The following is a 20,504-nucleotide window of genomic DNA, read 5'->3' as shown; positions in this document are numbered from 1 at the left end:
TACCACTTTCAGCCATAAAGAAGAATGTTGTTTGAACAGCTAATCCTCGTTAAATTCACACCTCCCCATGTTGCCAAAAGAAAATGTGTCTTTCCAAAGTTGCATGAATCTTGTTAAAGTAGAACCACGACATCCATCTGTTGTGAGAGGAAATGTGAAACTAACATCTAACATTTATTTCTTATGTCCTCCCATTTTTAACACTTTTGAAAATGAGTCAAGGTCTTATTTTTGGATTTGCTTATTTTACTCAGACTTCTTTTTGTTGATATTTGGCATAGAGCATCCTAACACAGAGCATAGTTTCTGGTTCAATATTTCTGGACACTGGGTCAGGAGTTTCTCTCACACGATGAAAATAAAAAGCATAAACAATAAGTTTGATTGCTTGTTAGTGAAAACTCTCTGTGTAAGTGGTGGTTAATAGATGCAGGATATTTGACATGAATCATCGACTCCACTCACTAACATTGATGTCTGAATCATTCAAAGTAATGTGAAGGAAAACATCCTGCTGCGAAATATTCAACATACCTCACATCACCGGCAATACTTCCCCATTAAAAAGTCCATTTACCTATGCGTGAAAGGCATCAGGCTTTTAACTATGACTGATCCCCTCAGCAGACTGTGGATCGATGGAGGAAGTGGACCCAGGAGCGGTTCTTGAAACGGATGAGGACTAACAGTGATTTATGTCCAACAAGACAAGAACGTGTCAAAAGTAATACGTCATGTGCGAGATGATCCTTTAATTTACAGCAGCAAGAGACGCTAACAATGAATAATCCCGCTAGAAGCGCCGTGAACTCACCCCGAGATATGTTAAGGTACGTTGGTGTTTCTTGGGGTGTGAACATTGAAATTAGTTTAAGGGCAACATTTTCTCTAATCTACAACACTATAATTTAACTTTTGGAAAGTCTGAGCTTTGTTGAACAACATTTTAAAATGTAGTCTTAAAGTGTATAAATATATTCTCTTCCTTCTCGTATTTGTGAGTTAATGCATAATCAAACGTGACTACAATTTATTTAAATAAATGCTTCTTTAGTTGGGATACATTGAAATCCACAGTACTGCTAGATATACAAATGAAATATTAAATAATAATAATAAAATATGCAAAAATAGTTTATCCTAACATGAGACTTCATTTAGGTTTGGCAGACAATTAATGATAATTATATAATAATACATTTGCAAAATGGGTATAAATCAGTGATAGGATGCTCCATCCCCGGTGTGTGAGGGAGAGGTACCGCAGGTCTTTCCTCCCTGCTGCCATCAGACTCCACAACAAAAACACACCAAGATAACTATTTAACTGCACCTCTTGTTATTTATGTAAATATGATTGTGTAAATATTATATAGCGCAGATTTATCTTTTATTCCATTTAGATTTTATTTCTCGTTTTTATTTCTGGGTGTTTTTATTTCTCTTGCTGCTGTTAAACCGAATTTCCCCTCGCGGGACTAATAAAGGTTTTCTGATTCTGATTCTGATTCTGATAAATGTGACTTTAGATTAACAAATTGGTCCCAGTATACTTTTTTTTAGAATTCCTGCTGAAAAATATTTTGAATTTAACACATACTTTTTTAAGACTATAAAAAATTATGATAAAAAGAAAATGCATTTGAGAAAAAGTATATTTATTTTGGTAAGGCCAGAATTTCATTTTAAATATGAAACGTTGGATTTAAGTAAAGAGTATTTGTTTTCGAACAGACCTTCACTACATGAAAAGGAATTTAAATTTAACTTAAAAAAGCTTGAAAAATGATTGTAATCAAGAAACAAGACAAACACAGCACAGTCTACATATAAACCTCCAAATCATACAACATCACGTGCAGAGATTCCCACTTTTCAATTTAACACCTGAATAATTTAGTTTTCCTCCTGCATCGTGGCTGCAACACCTTACTTCAAAAGGACACAGTTTCAAAAAGAAACGCAAGTATTCCCCAACTCCACTCGTCTCATGCTCGTGCGCAGAACACTCACTCACATCGCACACCGATGCACCACCCAATAATAAAACCATGATTCCACCACCCACCCGCCCTGCAGCACAACACAAAGAGATGACAGCCCACCCCCCTGACCATCCATCTCCGCTCCTATTGGGCGAGAGCGGTGAATGCTGGCAGAGTCGTGGACCAATGAGACGCCTGTATGGTGATGTCATGAGGCTGCATCGATGCTGTTGCTGATGCTGTTGCCCGGCGCCTGAATCTGTGCAGCCAGACAGGAGGTTCTGTGATCAACGTTCTGACAGCAGCAGAGAAGGCCCCGGACAGAGAGGGTGAGTCTGCGCCACCATCACGATTCATGTGCATGTCTAGTTTATCTGGCCCATTATGGAGCGTTTAAAACTCATAGTGAGGCATGGAGATGATGCGGCTTTTTTCAGCCGACAGGAGAAGGAAGGAAGAAAACAGGGAAAGAACTCTGTGTGCTGAGAAAGTCGACAGCTGGGTTTAAGCTGTGTCATTTATTATTGATCACCCATATGAGCTGATGCCGCTTTGTGTCTGATTCTGACAAAGATTCAGACACTGAAATATTGTCGTGACGATGACTCCATGAGTACAAATGAATGCGTTGGAGAGGGTTGTCACAGTGACTGCAGAGTATTTGACTTACATTTTGGTTTTAATGTGCTGGAATAACACACTTTAAACAGGTTCAGTGTTATATTATAACAAGACAGATGGAGGCGAAACGTGTTGTGATTATTAGCCTATTTATACAATATTCTTGCACCTGAGTATAAGATCTATAATTGTTTCCCAATAATATACACAACACTGTGATAAAATCACTGATCAACTATCAATATTTAGGGACATAAAGAGGTTTCCTTCATATAACAACAGCAAAACCCAACATATATGTATAACTGCCTGTTAAAAATCAAATACTTAATCACTTTCTAAGAATCAAATACAAAAACAAAAACAACTGAGAACACAAATTGTTTTAAAACTTGATTTTACAGCCAGATATCATGATTTGATCTTGTATCTACCTGTAGAAATCATGAAAGCTTGAAGTCATCTCCCATTTGAGGAAAGTTGGTATTAATATCCGGGTGGTGTCTGAGGTTCAACATTTACCTGAATCACAATATGAGCGGCTTCTTTTTTTCCCACAGGCTCTGAACCCAGTGGCTTATACACAAAAAACTGTTTTCAACTCTCAATTTGGGTCATGCACAATGCATATGATCCGACTTTTAATTAAAATGTGAAGAATCTGGCCGTTGAAGAAGGAATTGTGGATGCTTCACGTAAGCTTGTCACCAATGAATAGAACATGAGAAGTCGGAGACGGCAGCGTAAAGAACAGGTTCAATGCAAAAAGGCGACAAAAGTTTTCAGAGGTTCATTATGTAAAACTTAAGATGATCGCTCTGGTAGGCTCGATATTTTTTAAACCAGATGTATAACTGCTGTTTTACTGCCGTGATACAGGCTCTGTTAGAAGAAAAGAGTCTATTTAATTAGAAAATTTAACAGTCTAAGCTTAATATCTCAGGGGAACTACGACTACGGAACAGATACAGAAATGTCTGGCCTTTATATGTTATTTTTCTTTTTAAAAGAGGCTGACATGTTGCTGAGGCTTATATGAGATTTTAATGTTTGCACCTGAATAAGAGAATTTTTAATCATTGTAGAAAACTGATTATTTATAACTGCATTTTTTTTAAATATTGACACAAAAATTTGAATTGTTAGCAGTACTATTAGAGTACAGAATAAATAGTAAAATGTTATGCATGCAACTTTCATATTTAGTCGGATAACTGCAGTTGGTTTGTGACTCGACAAAGGAGAAATGTATATTAAAAGATATTTGACTTTAAATGACTTTCAACTTTCTTTAAATAATTGAATCTTAAGCATCAACGAAGCCAAACAACTTGGTAATGACTGATATTCTGATTTTTAAAATGTTTATTTTTATTATAAAACATCAACTTTCACTCATGTTTAGTTTTTATCTAGCATTTAGGTTTATGTGTTTTATTTGTTTGTAAACCATTTATCAGTTTAGGGTTGATTACCACTAAAAAGTCAAATAAATCGATGTCACGGCTTTTGTTCATGTTCAAATAATATATGATATTTTCCATGACTTTACTTTTAGGGATCCTAGAATTTCTTCAAAAGGCTTAAAATATTTATTGTGATTTACATGTGAATCTAACTGTCAATATCAAGATCGATATAGAACAGAAGTGTATGTTGTGTTTAATGTTTCCAAACACTTTACTAAGAGCTATCATACAAAACAACATCACAGACGAAATCAACACAAGAATGAATTAAACTGAAAGCAGCGTAAGAAAAGTTGAATATCGTGAAATCTCTGTTGTGCTGTTGCCACGTACGGCATGTGTAATAGCTCACACAACACGGTACCCAAACTGACCCTCCAGGCGGGTTGTTTTTGGAATAATAACTACTGAGAGAACTCACCTCTGCGGGTCATGAATGCTCAGAATGTAAAAATGTATGCATTACAGAAAATATGAAAAATATTAACGATGAACTACAAAAAGAAATCTGCTGGTTCATGAACAGGTTGGAAAGGTTACGCTTATTTACTGCTTAAACAATGAAATCCTCAGTGGTTTATCTATTCCTCGAAGAGGACGATGCGTCAGAAAGGTTGTTCAGGAATTCCACATTTACATCTTCAGCTTCAGAGCCAGAGAAGATGGATTGTTGAGCAGACTCATTAACTCCACACAGAAACCAGGGCAGAAAGAGGCAGCGTTCTTTTTCATTAGATCTACTCTCCACGTACTGGGTTTCATCTCTCATTGTATGAAATTGCAAACCTGGATTTATGCTTGTAGGTAATGGTCTCAGTCCTTGATAACTCAATTATATCTTCATAACTAGACACAGCAAATCTGATGGATCGATGTAGCCTTCATTTACGATGCAATAAACTATAGTTTTTTCTCTTTCCCAGGTACTATTCTCAATGTATAGTAGTATATAGTCTACACTTGACATGTTGAAATGTGGAAAACACAAGAAAAAGATTTATACTACTACAGTTGTTCAAGTCTTGATTAAATAGGATGAAAAATGACTATCTATAGCTTAGAAATGCATTTTCTCAACTGATGTGTCGATACAAAATGAATAGAAATAACTTTATTGTAAACATAATTGTTAGTTCCAATCAAAAGAAAGAGAAAACAAAGTGCGATAAAAACAAGAAGTGAAATTGCCCTAAATGATCGTTCTCCGAGAAGTAAAAAAACGGCAGAATACAAAGATAAGAAAAAGGATATTTAAAGGATATGACAGTATATACCTCTGCATAGTATAATATCAATAATACAGTGTCTTGGATTTATGAGTTATTTTGAAGCTACTACAGTGACATTAGCTTAGCAACAATCTTCAAAACTATAGTGACCTTATCTAGCAACTATGAAACATACTATTGCATAACATATTGTGTCACTGTAGTCAGAAAAATTTGATTTTAATGGTTTAAGTCGTTTTAAATGTTTTTCTTGCTAGTTCTGGACGGAGCAGGGCGAGTGGTACAGCAGCAGTTAGAAGCCATACAAGTGAATGATGAAACCTTAGGTACCTTCATACAATAAATCCAGAGGGAACTAAAGAACAATATCAATAGATATTCATCTGTTCCTTAAAGATCAGATTAGGATCTTCTTTGTGTTATCAGTCAGACAGATACATTTTTCAGCAGTTGACAGCTAATTCACCTCTTAAAAGATGTCATTTCAGGGTGAGGAATTACATTTTCTATGGGGCCTCATTATATAGTATTAGATGAACCATCACCCAAAAAAGATAAGATTAGGAAAAGGACCCTTAAAAATAAATATACTAAAGGAAATAAACTGAATAAAGGATTGTCAGACATTGACATTCTACCATGACATTTAAAAAAAAAGAAAATATACTACATTTTTTATTTTTTTATTATTGTATATTATTAAAATATAATCTATACATTTTAAATCATAAAAGAGTTATAACCCCAAAAAAATGATAATGACATAAAGCACTTTCTTTTTTTCTTTTGGGGATAAATATTATACATTATTTCATTAAATAAGTTATATTTAGAATTTATCTAGTAATGAATAATAAAAATGCAGGTACAAGGTCAAACCATTTGTGTAAGAACAGTTTTATATATATATATATATATATATATTTTCACTTCATGATGGCTGTGTAAATACAGTCAAAGGGCCACATGTGGTCGTTCTATGCTCAGGTCAACAGGAAAATATTCAAATGAGTAAAATCAATGCACTATGAAATAGTAAATAAATCAAATACTTGTAACGATACTTATGATTGGTGATAAAAAAAAACCCGGTTACTCACTATTGTGATGGCTCTCGTGCGGACTTACATTGGTTCAAATCAGAGGATGACAACGTCCACCAGAAAAACCTTGAAGTGTCTGTGACAAGAGCAGATTTCTATTATTCAGTGTTTCTTCATCTTCTCCATATCAGCAGCCGAGCCAGACAGACATTTGCCGGCCGACCACACCGTCTCCTCACTCGTCTCCTCACTCGTCTCCTCACTCGTCTCCTCACTCGTCTCCTCACTCGTCTCCTTCTCTGTCTCTGCAGCATCCTCGGAAAGACACGAAGTGAGAAGATGACTCTGGCAGGTAACGTGTTGGTCCATGTTGCTACATTACCAAGTGACCGCCAGGTGGATGTTACAATGTCACCTGAGTGTGTGTGTGTGTGTGTGTGTGTGTGTGTGTGTGTGTGTGTGTGTGTGTGTGTGTGTGTGTCTGTGTGTGGGTGTGTGTGTGTGTGTGTGTGTGTGTGTGTGTGTGTGTGTGTGTCTCCTCAGCCTACAAAGAGAAAGTCAAAGAGCTCCCTCTGGTGTCTCTGTTTTGCGCATGTCTGAACCCGCAGACGGATAAGACCCCCTACAAAGCTGAAGGTATTTTGGGGGAGAGAATCTCAAGAGCAAACTGGGGTTCATAGATTATAGTCACCATGTTGGGTGATGTTCCCTCACAGATGCGGTGGACTTGGGCTGGTGCGTCATGAAAGACGTGGAGGTGATCGAGCTGAACAAGCGGACGTCCGGCCAGGCTTTCGAGGTCATCCTCAAGCCCCCCTCCTTCGACGGGGGGCCAGAGCTGAACACCTCCATGCCGCAGCGCCGCGACCCGTCGCTGGAGGAGATCCAGAAGAAGCTGGAGGCGGCAGAGGAGAGACGGAAGGTGAGGAGAGCTTTTCAATGAATGTGCTATTAAATAATATCTGTACAGTCAACTTTTTTTTAACTGTTCTTCTCCAGTAAATATGCCTTGATCAACAGTCCTGTGTAAATACAGTCACATTTATTTTTTATAGATTTAATAAAACAAAAAAACATGATTAAATTTAACAATGATATCTTTACCCACATCTTTTATTTTCTGTGATGTGTTGCTTCATATTAAAGTAGATAAAAATACCTTTCAATTTGTTATATTTAATGTGTTTAATATGTTTTTTATGAAAACTAAGCCACTTGATTATTTCACTTTTTTATTCATTTTTCAAACAACAGTATGAAATACTTGATGGAATAAAATGAAGGCGAAATCTAGGTGGTAAATTATTAAACTCTTTCTAAGTAAGAGCATTTATTTTTGCAAAATATTATGTGTCACAATGTGTTCTATTTAAAAGATCATTAAGACAAAAACGTATGTGAAAATAATTTGTTAATTCAAGCCTATTGAGTTACTAATAAAAGTTTATTAGGCTCAGGTAAGTTAGTTGGTGAAAATTACTGCACTTATGGATGGCGCCATCTAGTGGGCATAAAGCGACAGTCTTGATTACAGTTTATGAAAACATACATTTGACTTTTAGTATGCGTACAAATTATAATCACTATTATTGCTAAAAGAAAATCTGTTATGTTACAAATAATCACAAACTGTTTGTTTTACAATGTAATGCTTTCTACTTGATTGAATAATTTAACATAAAGTGTATTAATCTTTATTAAGTGTTATCCTCATACAGAGCCACGTCTTTTCAATTAAATATATCTTTAAATTAAATATTAAATATAACTTAGAAGGTCTGAGAAAAGTAGAAAGAAAAGATTTGACATATTTTTAAATATTAATATATCAGTATAATAAGTATTTAAAGATTGTGTGATCTAATGATGACCTATCAGAATCCTGAAACATATATAGTTTAATATAGATGGGTAAAATAAACTCTAAATGCCAAAGCATGGATGGTGTTAACTCGTCACACGTGTTTACCCTCCAGTATCACGAGGCGGAGCTGCTGAAGCACCTGGCTGAGAAGAGGGAGCATGAGCGCGAGGTGATCCAAAAGGCATTTGAGGAGAACAACAACTTCATCAAGAACGCCAAGGAGAAGCTGGAGCAGAAGATGGAGGCCAACAAGGAGAACAGGGAGGCGCTGCTGGCCGCAATGCTGGAGAGGCTGCAGGAGAAGGTGCCAGCTACTGAATCCATCACACAACATGTCGGATGTTGACAACAGATCTTATCTAATCACAAAAAGTGTTGAAATTCTGACGTTTTATATGTACAAATGTCTTCTGTAAATAGATTTGTAAAAAGATAACGAAAAAAAGGGTTGCAAATCTTCACTACAAGTTTCTTTGTGTAGATAATCTAGTGCCGATGAATCTAATGTGCATTTGTCTCCTTGGCAGGACAAACACGCAGAGGAAGTGCGGAAGAACAAAGAGATGAAGGAAGAAGCCTGCCGATAGACCCGAGGAAGGAGGAACACAATAAAAGGATGAAGAGGTTTTTAAAAAATGGTGCAAAAGATTATAAAAAAAAAAACAAGATCAATGGCAAATATGAATTTTCTCATGGATGTAGGTCCTGATAAGCTGTAAAAGAAAAAAAAAGAAATTCATTCAAAATCTGTTACTTTTTTAGGCTTTGTAAAAGATGGACAACACCACAAATGCTATTCTCACATACTAAAGTTATCTAAGACCCGTCTATGAAACAGAAGTTGTACAGTATTAAATGTGATAATTACCGACAAACAGAATGACAAAATGAGAAGATACACTAAGATCCTGAGCTCGCCTGTGTATTTTAAAGTCAACACATAAAATAACAATTGAACAAAATTCAGCAGGCAATGTCAAAAAAAAAGAAAGAAAAAGACCAATCAAGCTTCTTTTTTAGTTTTATTTTATATCCATGGTTACGCTGGAGGGTAATGTTAGTGCTGGAAATGTGAAAACATGTCTGTATTTTTTGCAAACGTCAAACAAATGACCTGTAGTGTAGTTGTAGGTTTAATCTTTTAGATTTTAGAGCACCGATTGCACTATTGTTTTACTAAGCACAACTCAAAAGCACACATGCAAATATGAAGGTTATGAATGACATCACAGGGTTTGGAGGTGGACGAAGAGCGAGGGAAGGAAGTAGCTGAAGGTGTCACTTTGCTTTGGCATGTGTCGCAGTGCTCTTGAGTGTTGAAAACAAAAAAAATGAAATTCTCTTAAGTTGTTAAGTCATACTGACTTGATGGATATGTGGAAAGTGTTTGCGCTGTGATTTGACAGTAAGGATTGTGGGGGGGTGTACCTGCTGTAACTGTGTGTGTTTCTGGATCGATTGTATCTGTTTGGCATGGTCAGTAGAATTAAAGCTTTACTGAAATGATTTTTGTTGTGATCTTTATTTCACATCACATGGACCAGTATAAATATGTTTACTCACCATTTTGTTAACCTGAATAAAGAAATATGATGCATTGAGAATAAGCTATGTTTACAAACTTGCTCATATATGGAACTTTCTTTTAGCATAACAGAGGAAAAAGTAATACATGTTAAAGCAGCAGTTAGTTTGAGATTATAATATATATTGTCATTGACATGAATACTATAATATAATTGTGTTGTTTTTAGTCTTGTTATAGAAGAAAATGTTGAATATTTGAAAATACTTTAGGAAGTATTCATTAAACGAACAACATAACCCTTAATGCTACACTTATTTGTATTTTCTAGCACAACATATTGTGTAAATTACCAACAAATATTTCCATTTTTATTACAAACTAGACGAAAATTAGCATGAGCAAAGCTAACACGATTGCTAATGTCAAACAAAATTGCTTTATGATTTAAAAAGAAAAGTATTTTACTCACACTTTCACTTTGAATTCAAGCAGAAGAAGAAACACCATACATTGCAAGATCTTACCAGAATTTTGAAAAATTTGAAATAAAAAAAAGTGAAACGGATGTTGTTGATGGTTTTATTTCCAAATGTACGCGAACGCAACACAAGCAAGCGACAAGCATCTCTGCGCATGCGCATATAAAACGTCAAACTACAGACGTACAAATAAACAATTGATTAAATATATTTGGCAACAAAAATTGAAGATTTGAAGTCATTGGAAATTGAAAGGTTAAAAAAGTCGAACAAATAAAAATGAACCGAAATAATATTTAATAACATTTAACATGTAAATAATCAATTTTATATGACATATAAAATAGCCGAAGCAAACAGTACAAAATACGGTCATGTATCAACTATTAAACGTGCGCCATCAAAGGGATATAAATGTATTTTATCTAACACATTTTTTTTAAAGATAAAAACATAATTTAGAACACAATTGATTATTCGTGTATTATTGATAACAGAAAATACGTCAACTTTTTATGACTAGAAATATGCGTTTGTTATTCTGACTTATTTATTCCAATTTGATTTAATTCTGTGGGACTTTGAGCGGTCTAACACAAGTGCATCCTACTGTTATCACCTTTCTTCCCAATTTTAAATCATACTTGGGTCTTTTCTTCTTCCCTTGCTTGTTGTTCTTCTTTGGGACTCTGCAGGTAGAATGTAGATTTTTTAATTATGACTTATGGGAGAAAAATAAATTGATTTTTGGTGATATATGTCTAATGATAACTGTTTAGACCTGATCTAATAACTTTAATAACAATATGTTATATGTCAAAAGGTATTTATTTGCCAGGTGAATCTTCACCGTAGTCACATATGTAAGCTCACCTGTGCAAGACCAAGATCTGGTACTTGATGGGTAAAGTCTTCAAGGCTGCATTCTCTCCTCCTCCCTGCAGACCGATGCAGCCAGAGGTCAGACACTCGGCCTGAGAGATCCGCGCTGGAATACGAGACGCAACAAAAGAGGATCTGCTCGAGAAACACAACTGTTCAGCATGATAACAGATGAAGTAGATGAGATGGTGACCTGTAGGTCCAGGGAGTCAGAGATGTGTTGGCGAGGGCTCTCGAGAGTTCGCCGTTGATCTGAGGAAACGAGAGATCCGGAGAAAAACCCACCGACACCATCTTGTTTTTTCTTGCTTGTGTTACCGGAGCGATGATGCTCAGCAACAACACGGCTCTGATGACCTTCACACGGAAGAATCAAATTAAATTAATTTATTCTGGAAATAAATTAAACAATATGGTCTGGAGTAGCAAACAATCAACATCCAACCAAATAAGAATTAAACATAAAAAAATGATGCTTACCATCATCTTGTCATATAAATCTGGTTTGTTCTCTTTGTATGAAACTTTGTTTGGCTCTGGAGGTCATTTAATCTCTGCTGAATCCCTCTGCACACTCACTGTCCCATAAAATAGGTCATGAAAACGCGTCGGCTTTTTGTTTTTTGGCAGATGACTCATCGCACCTCGAAGATAAAGATAACATCTCGTCGCTTGTCATGGATCATCTGAGCAGGAAGGAGAGTCAAATGATTGAACAGACTTTCATGTCAAGTTGAAAGGATCTCTATCATGACTCTTACATTTTTACTTGGTGCATTTTTTTCTTCTATCATCTAAGACGTTCACATTATGTAAGACACACAAAACCTGCAACTCTTTTCTTCCACCAAATGCATACAAAATATTAACACTGTTCTTTTTATTGTGACCGAGGCATAATTTTTTCATAATGGCCCGAATAAATAGTTTCCCTTAAAATAAGGCCTCAATTGCGATACTGAAAACCCTAGTTTTGTTATTATATTGGAGATTTACAGCATTTAGATTAGAAATTTTAAGATACAAGGTTTACAGTGAAACCCCTTTTAATGATGTGTCAAAGATAAAAAGCAGTATCTTTATTTTATTGGTGATAGAAACAACAGATAAAGTTTTTACCCTCTTCAACCAACTCTGGCCAAGACCTCCGAGACATACCTTATTAAGAGTGTACACTCACTTCTCTGGGGTCTCCTCTCAGGTCCACATATATGGGACTCCAAAGTTCTCTCTACATGTCAATTTGTGTAAAGCTGATTGTGGATAACATGGACTCTTAGGTAGAAAAAAAAAGAAGGAACGACAGACTCGATTAAAGCTAAATATTGAACATGAACAAAAACAGTTGTTAATTGTTTCAAGCTCTTTAGGTAGACAAACTTAATGCAGTTTGTGATATTTGTTTCTTTAAATCCACTGTGAAAGAGTTTAACTGAATCATGAGCAAATGTGAATTACCAGATTAGATCAACTTTATAAGGGGTCACCAAAGTGAGCCACAAGAACCACTGATATACTGAACATGTATATATATATATATATATATATACAGTATATACATACACACACTGTAAACACAGTCCAGTTGACTTGGTTTTGAATGACTTGTATGCAAACATAACCTGAAGGAATGAGAACCTTCAACCCTTTTTGTGTCAAAATATTGTAACGAATGAAGTGCTCAAGAAATATAGCAAGGGTGTCCATGACTTTGAAATGTTGGAAATGATACTCATTAAAGAACATTGTAAAAGGTGGTTTAACCCCACAGTAGATGATGAAGGAGTCGGATATTACCCAGTGAGAAACAACCAAACAAAAGTATGACAAAGCAATTTATTCTTGTTATACACAACCAAGAACAGCATGACAAAACTATGTACAAATGCATTCTGGTCCTTTTTAGTTGACACTTCTTTAGGCATCTTTCTCTCGTCAATCATCACCTGAAACTTCTCAGTCTGTACAGTCTAGTTGTGGTTTCATTGCTCAGATAAGGAAGACGATGTCATCAGCCACCATGACCTGGTTGTCGTCCTGCATGCGAGTCAGAGCGGCACGGATGTCTGCTTCTGAAAAGCGCTTTATGCTCTCTTTCTTGATGCCTTCCATCAACGCCTTCATGTTCACCGACTGAGCGTGTGCGGACTGGAACACGGCGAACAGAGACGACTTAAACTCTTTCATCCTGGAGGGGATTTTAACAGAGTTTAGTTTCAGTTTCCAAACAAGTTTTTAATTTCATCGGTTACTCACCTCTCCTTGGACAGCTCGGCGTCGTCAGCCTGCGACGACACGTCCATGCTCTCCTCTTCGGATCGCGCCTTCTTGGCTGGTTTTGAACCGCCGGTCTGGACTGATGATGGAAACATGATCAGAACCCAGACCCAAATGTACATTCCTGAGGGCACTGATATACTTCCTGGTGTCGTCCAGAAGTCCAGTATTGTAGATCAGTAAATAATGAAATTGTTATTTTATACTTTGTAAATTAGGACTGAAAAAGAAGCGTGTGTGCACGGAACCAAAAAGTATAAAAGAAAGTCAAAACTATTTTATTTCATTCGACTTCTTTACTTTGTGATCGATCATCGTTGAATTTAATCTTTATCATGACTTTTCTCCAAAAGTATAGAAATATGAACGTTGCTAAAGACGACTTGTAAGGAGATGATAGTGATGATGAAAAACAAACTATTTACTACTTACTATCTGGGACCTCCGGCTCTTCACTGAAGTCATAGGGGCTTAAGGGCTCGCCGCTCTGGCGCCCCCTGCAGCACAAACGGAAGAATACAGGTTAAATTCACGACATGAGAAGCTTGAAGGAAATCATCTAAAAATGATCAACACATGTGAACCTCCAGATACTGTGGATGATAGCCTGGACTAAATGTCTTAATAAAATGTATCCTGATCAAACTCTTGGAATCAGCTGATGACACATTCAAAAGTGCAGCTAAATTGAATCCATCCACATGATGTGTCAAACACAAGCAGTCAGAGAAGGCGTTGTGTGCTTTTAAGTCTTGATCCTGGAACAGCCAGTCTAGGCTGACAAAAACATTTAAGTGAAACTGAAATAATGGCAAGGTCATATGTAACAAAACAATCCAATCCGATTGCATGTATAAACTTACTATGCGAGTTTGTGTTTGCTTTTGGAAAAATAACAAAAAAAAACTGATCTACCTCTTCTTCTGAGCTTTTTGTGATGGCTGTGTGGCATCAACTTCGTCTTCTGATCCAGAATCTCGCTCCTGTCTGGGTCGTTTCTTCTCCTTTTCCAGAACCTACACAACAAATAAAAAAGGCTATAGTTTTACTCCTGCTTCTTCTTGTCATTTCAAATAGACGATACCTTTTTGAAGTACGCAAACTGGACCAGCTCCACAGCGACCTCAGAGTCCTGCATCTCCACGGCTTTGCTCATGCGAGCTTTGGCATGTGCAGTGGAGAGACGGATCAGAGTCTCCAGCGTACGAGCAGTAACCGGAGACGTCTGAGGAGAATTTGGAACTTAAAAACTGATTTGAAAATATGGGGGGGACCTTTTCAAAAAAGCCCATCTTAACAATTTTCAATTGTTTTACATCTATTTCTATGATAACTGATTTATGTTGTATCTGTCATAGTTAAATATTCCCTTCTGGAACATATCAATATTTGTTACTCAAACACAGATGGAAAAAATGGTAAACATCATACAACCGTCTTAGAATATCAAAATCCAACACCCTTAAAAGGGTCCTTCAAGAGATCACAACAAATATGTACTGTAGTAAACTCCGTCTGTATTATTCTGGACTAAAATGTAGTGCGACATGCCATTGCCTGAAAAAAAAAGGTTTTTTTCCCTTAGCAAATAGCTCCCCCATAGCACGTAGCTAACAGTTAATGCCACAGTAATATTTGTCATTTAAGCATGTAGCTTACATTGAAATGTCGCTGAATACACATTTCAATTTAGGGCACAGTAAAAGCAACATGCAATGACTACAATTGTTGCACACTAATATTCTGCAGCATTAATTTGGGGTGAAATTATGTCCGCCATCATGCATGACAGGCTTTCAGGTGCTAGGTGATGTGGGGTCAACAAAAAGTAATCACTTATTCACATGAACTATCGTTGTCACTGTTGACAATGAAAAGCTATAACGCGACATATTGTTAGAATACAAATATTACATAAATAGGATCAGAGCAGGTGATGTATAAAACTGTGGTAACTGTATCTGACTGAAAGTGGTATTGAGTCCTTACATTTTGTTACAGCAGAAATGTTAACACGATAACATGTTAACTTACTAAAGTTACTACTCACCCTGGCTAAATCAGAGCCCATCTGCTCCTGACTCCTCAACCTTGAATACTCCTCTGCGATGTGATTGGCTGCTTCCTCCGTCAGGATTGGAGTCACAGACTTGGCGATGTGGATGTACTTCCTCATGAACTCTTTGCTGATAATTTTCTCCCTGAGAAAAAAAACAAAACATGAATAAGCTCGACCTCACACGACTCCATAAAGCAAGACGGTTCATTACTAGTGCGGGACCTACTTCTTTTTCTTGCTCCCGTGCAGAAGGTTGTTGTGCTTCTCGTAGATCTGCAGCTCCTCCTGCGCCTCCTCGATGACGTCCGGATCATCTGTGGCCAACACGTCCACTGTCCCACCCAGAGCCATGGCTGAGGTGCAAAGACAAAAACAGTCAGACCACCTATGAATCTTTGAATTCAGGGGCCACGTTATGAATAATGACAGTTCTAATGATGGGAAAGGTCCACATTTATAGAGTCTAACGTCGACATGTCGTGCGCATATTGTGCAGTTATGACACGTGAAACTTTTGAACAGATATGTTAGTAGATCGTGAGCATGCGTTTTACATTTCTGCACAAATAAACTACAAAATACAAGAGCGAGTATGAAAAAGTCATAATCAATACCTTCGTTTAAAGACAACAAAGAAATTGGTTAAAAATATGTTTCGGAATCCTGAGTTCGGGGGCAGGAGTGGAGTAAAAGTATCATGATGTTATGTTCTATGTTAATCTTTGTATCCTCTGTCTTTGTTATTTTTCTTTGATCTATGTTCTTTAACTTTAGAGTTAGATTGTATCATCTTGTTCTTTCTCTTTATTTCTCTTTGTTCTTGTTCTTATTTTATTTTGATTCTTTTTCTGAAAAATTGCTGTATTTGCTGTGGATAATTTGGAAAAAAAACAATTTCCTGAAGGAGACCTCCTGAGGGATCAATAAAGTTCTACCTAACCTACTGGGTCACAAACATCATGTACAGAGATACAATGATATGGCAAATATTTCTATATCTTGCATATTTTTCTGTCATTTGCAGTTGTTCAATCATTGTATCTTGGTTCTATTGATAATACCCGTGTACTATTTAGGACATTCCTCAGCCTTTTGATTTGAAATATGGAAGAAAATATGTTTTTTTCAATCCTAAAAAAATATTAACACGTTTGTTTCCTCATACTAAATATTCCATTTGCATTTGGATCAGTACCTGTTCCTTCCTGTTCGCGGGGGTCACGGTAACGATGCATCCTGAGGACGTGGTCTGAAATCTCCCGGTCCTGCTCCGGGTCCATCTGGTCCAGCACGATGAACAAAAGGTCGAAACGTGACAGCAGGGAGTCCTGCAGGCCGATGTTCTCCATGGGGGTTTTGTACTGGTCGTACTGCACGGACAGAGGCTCTCAGCACACACACACACCGGGGTAACACTTTGACTCTAGACTCACCCTGCCGTAGACGGGGTTGGCGGCGGCCAGCACGGAGCAGCGTGCATTCAGGCGAGCATGGATTCCCGCCTTAGCGATGGTGACGCGGCCTTGCTCCATGACCTCGTGGATGGCGGTTCGGTCCATGTCGGACATCTTGTCAAACTCGTCGATGCAGACCACGCCGCGGTCAGCCAGGACCATCGCGCCGGCCTCCAGGCGACGCTCGCCTTGTGGGAGAAAGTTAAAATGTCATTTTAAAAGTTCACATTAGTTTTTGAATAGTGGTCCACTCAAGATGTGATGGAAAGCGACACTTTCAGGTCAAACAAGGTCAAATGAGAAGGTTTAGTTCTGAAAGTTTCATGTTGCTGGTGCAATATTTAGATTTTGTCTACTCGATGTTTAGAAACAAGATTAATGCCAATTTAACTTGTATTTTTTGATGGAGTTGTGACTTCTTTACCATTTCTATGCCTTTAAAAATTAATGTAATTATGGATTGATAACTTTGTTACTTATTTCTTGCAAAACTAATGTATTTTTATCTTTTTCAATTTATATATATATATATATACATATATATATATTTAGAAATGTTTAGCTCCTATTAAGTATTGATTGGTTATGATTTTTCCCGTCGTAAATAGTTGTTTTTTTTACATTTACATCTACAAAGATGTTTTGTTTTTTTTTAGATACAATTAAATCTAATTAAATACACGGTCCAGTGGTCCTCTTACCTGTCAGTGAGATACATTTTGTCGCTTGTCAAAAATGAATTGTTCTATGATTATATACATTTAATGATGTATATAAACAGATTATGCAATGTGGCCACTGAGGAAATTATTTGGAACTGAAAACAACATGCAACCAAAAAGTTTAGTTTTCTTTAAACTCTGAAAACAAGGATATAAAAAAAATATGAAGATTAAATTGCAGATATAAAGCGAGTTCAAGTATATAAAGAAATTAATGCGCTACAGTCATCAGTCTCTTTTTTTTCTTACCCGTCTCCTGATCTGTTGTGACAGCCGCCGTCAGACCCACTCCAGAGGACCCGCGTCCAGTGGTGGGGATGGCCCTCGGCGCCGTGTGCAGCACGTAACGCAGGAGTTGGGACTTGGCCACGGACGGATCGCCTGAACAGATGATCACAATGATGACGAGGAGTCTTGCAGAAAAATCTTTGAAGGACTTCTCACACACCGATGAGCAGGACGTTGATGTCTCCTCTGATACGAGAGCCATTGTCCAGGACCTTCTCCACCCCCCCCAGGAGCATGCACAGGATGGCCTTCTTGATGTACTCGTGTCCATGGATGCTGGGAGCCAGCGAGCGCGCCAGCTGATCGAAAACATCCTGGACAGAAACGAGTGTTCACGGCGCTGTTGCAAGAGTGCAGGAGCGAAGGTCTTACGATGGAGCGGAGGCGGCTGAAGTTTCTAATCTTGCCGATATCGTCGGCAGAAAAGTTGGGGGACACCTCCTTGTTCATCTGCTTGACGTGGCACGCGATCAGGATGGTCCTGCAGGGATGGAGAACATCTTGTATCATGCAACTGTTGCCACAGACATTTTTGGGGTAACTCACCTAAAAGTGCCGGAAGTGAAGCCGCCCTTCTTCCCCGGCAGGCAGCGGAACGTCCCGATGACCTGCACCCTGTCTCCCGGTTTGACCCGGTCCACCAGGTCGTTGTCCAGGATGATGTCCACGGAGCGAGGCAGCTGACCGGCCGGCGCCTTCTCCGGCATCTCCTGCACGGTGATGGTCTGGTGGTCTTTGTAGCAGGAGAGACCGAACTCAGTTTCCAGCGGATTGTTCTCCTCGTCCTGTTGAGATCAAGCAAACTGGAGCGTAAATGACGACATGAAGACTAAGAACAAGAAATGTTTTCATCAACACAAAGCTATTTTTTGGAAAAACTACTTTAAAACTTTGAATTCATTTGAATAAAACTTACCTACAACTAATTTAAATCACATGACCACAGTTTTGATGCTCGCATAAAGAACAATACTGCCACCCTCTGTCCAAATAAACAAATTGGATTTTGACTGCAGGACTAGGCAACATTTGAATCGTCTGCTACATAGGAGCGTAAAATATAGACTTGTTAAATTTTTTCCAGAACAATTCTACTCAAGGCTTAAATACAAGATGGACGTTACAGACGAGCAGTATGAAGGTACGTTTTTAAGTATCTTTTTGGAAGATGGTCACCAGTCGCTTCATTAAAATGAACATGCTTTTTTGCCAAAACTTTAAAAAGGAACAGATTACTGTGAAAACAATCCCAACCCTTATTATACATTAGTGAATACAAAAAGGAGAAGTTTGTATTGTGGGTGAACTATCACCAAGTAGAATCCCTCTAGTGGAATATTTGTGTATTGCATCTCATCTGGGAGACGACAAAGTCTAGAATTAAGGACATATTGATACCTTAGTAGGATAGATGGAGCTGGAAGGAAAGGCATCCAGGGAAGTCATATCAGTGTACTTCCTCTCCATAGTCTTCTTGGTGGTGGGGCAGTAGTGCACACTGCGCACCACTTTGGGGCGCACAAGAGAACCTAGAAAACACAATGGACTTTAAACAGAGATGCAAGGAAAGTTTTAGTGATTTCACTTGAGCGTCTGGAGTCGACTCACATTTAGTGATGATGCCCTCCACACAAATGATGCTGCCCAGAAGGCGAGAGGTCAAGGTTCGAGGGGTCACGTGTTTGGTGCCGAAACTGCCCTCCAGTCCCACAAAGAACTCCTCGTATTGCTTGGCGTAAGTAGCATCCACTGAAGCTACGAGGTCTTTCAGGGCCCGCTGGAAAGCCAGGAGCTCCTCGAATGCATTGTTCATCAATCTAAAGAGATAGTTTGATATTTTAGCAAACATATAGACAAGATAAATACAATTTACAGATTTGAAATTGAGGCTTTAAGTCAAAGAAGGAAAACATGTGTATTTGAAGGTGACACTTGACACAATCCTGTGAACAAAATACTTCACAAATGCTGTACCTGCAAACATCAGTCCAACACAAAACTGCAAATTCATACACAAAAGCCCACGTGCATCTCCCCAACACTTACTTTGAAGCTCGACCCTCGTTGCGACGTCTCAGGTCGTTGACGTTGACAATGAGTCGAGATTTATTCTCACTGATCATGTCTCGAACTTTGCTCTGATAGACTCCCTGGTCTTGCTGTGGATTGTTCAGCAACAAACATCGTGTCAACGTTACAATAATCCAAAAATAACCATCAATCGACAAAAAACTTTCCACCCAATATTACTTGAATAAACAATCGGTTGCGTATATATACAGATCTAACTCTCAATCTATTTTATTCTTTTGTTCTAAACCTCGTGGAATAACTTCATCAAAACTGCGTCAATAAAGTTAGACTTACGTCGTCGTCTAGGAAGTCCAGATAATCCCTCTGGGCTTCCCTCATCTCCCGGTCATCTACGACGTCGTTTGCCATTTTTTTTATTATTTAATAATCCGGGTTGAAAGTATTAAATATACGGAGCTGGTCAACACAGTCTCTGTCCGTCCCGTCAAAGCCCTCGACTGAGGAGTTTTCGCGCCAAAGTCTGCCGGGGAGCAGCAAAACGTCGCGCCTGATTGGCCATGGAGTGCACAT

General features: G+C 37.9%; 3 protein-coding genes across 3 annotated transcripts; 1 reads left to right on the top strand and 2 right to left on the bottom strand.

Annotated features, from left to right (window-relative positions):
* Positions 1 to 2,198: 2,198 nt before the first annotated feature.
* stmn4 (stathmin-like 4) lies at positions 2,199 to 9,715 on the top strand. The gene is made up of 6 exons (XM_087806003.1): positions 2,199 to 2,314; positions 6,659 to 6,699; positions 6,891 to 6,983; positions 7,064 to 7,269; positions 8,324 to 8,515; positions 8,739 to 9,715. Exons 2-6 carry the CDS (start codon positions 6,687 to 6,689, stop codon positions 8,796 to 8,798), a joined length of 564 nt encoding a protein of 187 aa, XP_087662129.1. The 5' UTR covers positions 2,199 to 2,314; positions 6,659 to 6,686; the 3' UTR covers positions 8,799 to 9,715.
* Positions 9,716 to 10,744: 1,029 nt separating this feature from the next.
* LOC148067485 (interleukin-17F-like) lies at positions 10,745 to 11,632 on the bottom strand. Its single transcript, XM_087805995.1, has 4 exons — positions 11,581 to 11,632; positions 11,294 to 11,457; positions 11,092 to 11,235; positions 10,745 to 10,907 (listed from the first exon to the last, which is right to left on the bottom strand). The coding sequence occupies exons 1-4, from the start codon at positions 11,584 to 11,586 to the stop codon at positions 10,784 to 10,786; spliced, it is 438 nt and encodes a 145-aa protein (XP_087662121.1). The 5' UTR covers positions 11,587 to 11,632; the 3' UTR covers positions 10,745 to 10,783.
* Positions 11,633 to 12,949: 1,317 nt separating this feature from the next.
* Positions 12,950 to 20,504, bottom strand: mcm3 (minichromosome maintenance complex component 3). Its single transcript, XM_087806165.1, has 17 exons — positions 20,268 to 20,504; positions 19,947 to 20,059; positions 19,509 to 19,717; positions 19,299 to 19,429; positions 18,447 to 18,685; positions 18,273 to 18,381; positions 18,061 to 18,214; positions 17,862 to 17,993; positions 16,870 to 17,078; positions 16,632 to 16,806; positions 15,663 to 15,789; positions 15,428 to 15,578; positions 14,462 to 14,602; positions 14,293 to 14,393; positions 13,810 to 13,874; positions 13,357 to 13,456; positions 12,950 to 13,288 (listed from the first exon to the last, which is right to left on the bottom strand). Exons 1-17 carry the CDS (start codon positions 20,340 to 20,342, stop codon positions 13,090 to 13,092), a joined length of 2,430 nt encoding a protein of 809 aa, XP_087662291.1. The 5' UTR covers positions 20,343 to 20,504; the 3' UTR covers positions 12,950 to 13,089.

This window comes from Callionymus lyra, chromosome 13, assembly GCF_982586985.1.
Source record: "Callionymus lyra chromosome 13, fCalLyr1.hap1.1, whole genome shotgun sequence".
Lineage (NCBI taxonomy): Eukaryota > Metazoa > Chordata > Actinopteri > Syngnathiformes > Callionymidae > Callionymus > Callionymus lyra.
This window is presented reverse-complemented; position numbering and strand designations above follow the sequence as displayed.